Below are 3,818 nucleotides of genomic sequence, written 5' to 3'. Positions count from 1 at the left end.
ATAAATAAACATAAACAGAAACCGTATTTAACTTTAGTATTGTTTAAATTATTTCTAATTTTAATCGCACAATTTATATAACAAGAAAGGTTGTTTAATACATTCCTATTTTTACTTTGTAACAGCTCTATAAGCTTAAACATACTTGGATTCTGCCAGTATTAACGACTAATGTGTCTTTTTCTTATGTTTTTATATATATCATACTTGAACATGAAGTGAAACTCATCTTCAATGCCTTGCTATCACAAATTACACATATTCAATCATGTCTCTCTTCTCGGTTTCTCCCGCTGCTTAAGCAATTGAGCAAAACAGTCAGGATTTAAAGTGGATGGATTTTCCCATACATTCCCGAAACCGTGTCTGTAGAGTAGGTCTTTGGCGACCAGTTATCTAAATGTCTAATATTGTTGTCAGCAACTAATTCGTCATAAAGTTCCTTAATTATACAGCTGTTAGTATTGACTTTAAACCAATATTTCACCATTCGAGTCTGTCTTATAATATGTAATGGACAGTTCGAGGGACACCTCAAACAATAACACAAGGGGCCTTCACACATCTTTCTCTCATTCACTCCAACTCTCTTCTTCCTCTTCCAATCTCTAACTCATTTTTTGCCTAATATCGATTGTCTGTCTGATCGTGCAATTCACTTTGGAGTTATGGCCCTTGATGTTTAAGAAATTACAATATCTTTGTGGGAAATTTTATGTTGAATGGAGAAAGTTTATATTGAAGTTCATAAAATAAAATGATGAAGCATATTACCCAATACGTAATAAATCACACTAGTCACACACGTAATTGATAACGTTTTTAACATATTTCATTTAAATTGGTTCAATCAAATCGCGATTTTAAAAAATAAAATTAAAAAAAAATACTCCTGTTTTAATATAAATAAAAAAAATGCTAATGTTGAAATACTTTTTGTTCATACATATACGTTAAGATGACTTTTCATGTCAACAAAATGAACAAACAATCGAATCCTATAAGCTTTCACTAGAACTCGGCTTGAACATATGTTTGTTCAAGGAATAATTCAGTTATTGTGAAGCAGCTGTCTGGATGTTTATTGCTCTATTGATATTTCGTTCCGGAAGATAAGCCTAAGATCCGCATACCGGTTCATGCCAGATATGATATGTTTTGCTGACTGAGATAAAAATAATATACGCATATATATAATAGTATCATACTTTTAGTTAGCGTTCTTCACTTACCTGTGTTGTTAGGACGATAAGCCACTGTGGTGTTAAACATTCTTTTAATTCATTATACTGTGTCAAATGCATGGCGTTTAAGTTTAATTGGATACTGACAGTTAAACTCCGTTTACAATCATATTAAAATGGCAATCGAAGTGTTTGGTTTTCGACTGAATAAAACAATTGTGACATGTATTGCCTGCCTGATCATTTTTATGATACTTATGATCTCGAATCTTTCAAATGACGAGCTAAATGTCGACATGAATGAAAGTGAAACGAACCATTTACAGATCCAAGATGGCCTAAGGAGATCCAGCAAACTCAATGCCGAGAACAAAACCGTTTTGGATGCTCCAATGAATACTAAGGTTTCTTTCCTGGACAAAGCTATACGAGGTAACAAACTTACTCAGGCGTACAATAAACTAATTATTCACAGGGCATCTCTAACAACAAGTGATAAATCATCGACACGACCGCCATCTACCTCCAGTTGGCCGCCTTCTCACTCCTCGTTGACATATTCATCTGACCCTGGTATAGAAATTGCTGTTCCAAAAAGAATATTCAGTAAACTCATTTTGCAGAGTATCGATGACAAGTTGAGTGATCGTGTTGAGTCACACATGGAAAAGCGAAATGACTTTACTGACCTAAGTGGTGAAGAAGATGAAAGCAGACATTCGGCCAACTCATTTAGTAGTTCAAGTCCAGAGAGAGTCACTTTGACCTCCAGAGTTGCTGATTTAAAGAATATACATATCGGGAAAGAAATCGAAACAAATGTAAATCTAAATCCAGATACAATCTCTTTATATAACTGGCAAAGAGAGCCATTACCACAGAGGATTTTTGAATGTGTTCGGATGCAAACAATATCATCGTCTATCCGCATTTGCATCCATCCTATTTCCAAAGACCCAGAAGTTTCGAGTTATCTGAAATTTCGTGGAACCTGGGAGTTTGAGGCAGTAAGAGACATGCAGCTTGCACTCGTTGATGTGCCTGGAAGTGGGCTTATTGACGTTGGTGCGGGGATAGGAACATTCAGCCTCACAGCTGCCAGTTTAAACCGTTCCGTTTTAGCCGTGGAACCCTTTTTGTCACACATACAAGTGTTCCATAGATCAGTTATTCTGAACCACTTTGAGAACAATATACAACTCATCAAGAATGTAGTTTCTGACAACCAGGAAGAGGTTATTGTTCAACCAAAGGAAAGCAATATCAACACACTCAATATAACTCAACGCAGCCAACACACCTTTGAAACAACGGAATCAAAACTTTTTACAAAATCTATCACTCTTGATGACTTGGCAGATATTTGTCCATTTAAAACTGCGGTGTTGAAATTAGATATTCCAGGATTCAACAAAAGAGCTCTCGAACATTCTGACAAACTGTTCAACAACATTCATATAACGCATGTCTTATTGCACTGGAACACGTCAGACTATAGTCTATGTCATTTCTACTTAGACTTTTTCAAAAACAAAGGTTTCGAGCCCTACAGAGAGTTGGTTGGTAGTCAGAAGCTGGATACAAACTGGCCAGATGGTGTCATCATTTGGAAAAAAATGTTTTCTGAGCAAAAGATAGGATGAGATCATTGTGGAGTTGCAAATTGCCATATGCTGTCAATTTGAAAAAGAATGTTTCATGAGTAAAGTATGCAATAATATTGTGTTATAGATTATCATTTGAAGATACAGTAAAGGTCAGAAACTTGACGTATGTTCAAGTAACACAATGCCATCATTAAGAAACATGTCAACATATACATGCACATAAGATATGAGAAGCCACATGCTAATATAATATGGACGATAAGTTAGTTCCTTATTCCTTATTCCTTTTTCAAATAAGGAATAGGGAACTGGTTCCTTATTCCTTATTCAAAATAAATAATTGTAGATATGCATAAAATCACTTCTTTGTAATATTTTCATCGCAATTAAACAACTTTGTGAATAAAATAATGCACGATAATAGAAAAAATCGAATAAGGAATAAGGAACTAGTTCCCTATTCCTTATTCAAACTCGAATAAGGAATAAAAACTTTTTAAGTAATACATTTTTTACACTATGCAGAAGTGGTCTACATAAAAAGTTTACAGAAATGCATTGTCTATTCATGAAGGTTTCAGTGCTTCAAGTGCTTTAAAAACGTTCCAAAAACCGAGTAAGTAACAGAATTGACGAAAAAACCTCAATTTCAAAGTGCTTAATTTGCTATTTTTGTTGAAGAAATATCAAAAATTAATCTTTTTAAACAACTTGAATAAATGCATTTACTTATTTAAAGGGATGGAGAGTTTCAATTTCTTTATAACGCACACTAAGTCGAATAAGGAATAAGGAACTGGTTCCCTATTCCTTATTCAAACTCGAATAAGGAACAGAAACGGTGAATTTTCAACTTTTTAATTAAGACATATTTTGATCAAATAACTATGCAGAAGTGGACTACATTAAAAGTTTACAGAAATGCATTGTCTATTCAAGAGAGTTTTAGTACTTAAAGTGCTTTAAAAACGTACCAAACTCCGAATAAGGAACAGAAATCTGGAAAACTTAAAAAAAATTAACTTAC

General features: G+C 34.0%; 1 protein-coding gene across 1 annotated transcript; it reads left to right on the top strand.

Moving 5' to 3' along the window:
- Positions 1-1,480: 1,480 nt before the first annotated feature.
- On the top strand, positions 1,481-2,827 carry LOC128215294 (uncharacterized). The gene has a single exon (XM_052921997.1). The coding sequence runs from the start codon at positions 1,481-1,483 to the stop codon at positions 2,825-2,827; it is 1,347 nt and encodes a 448-aa protein (XP_052777957.1).
- The last annotated feature ends 991 nt before the right edge of the window (positions 2,828-3,818 follow it).

This window comes from Mya arenaria, chromosome 13, assembly GCF_026914265.1.
Source record: "Mya arenaria isolate MELC-2E11 chromosome 13, ASM2691426v1".
NCBI lineage: Eukaryota > Metazoa > Mollusca > Bivalvia > Myida > Myidae > Mya > Mya arenaria.
Note: the sequence above shows the minus strand (reverse complement) of the source record. Positions and strands in the feature narration are given on the sequence as shown.

Bases quoted from the DNA above. Each gene is read 5' to 3' on its own strand.
- LOC128215294 (XM_052921997.1), top strand. From the start codon at position 1,481: ATGAATGAAAGTGAAACGAACCATTTACAGATCCAAGATGGCCTAAGG.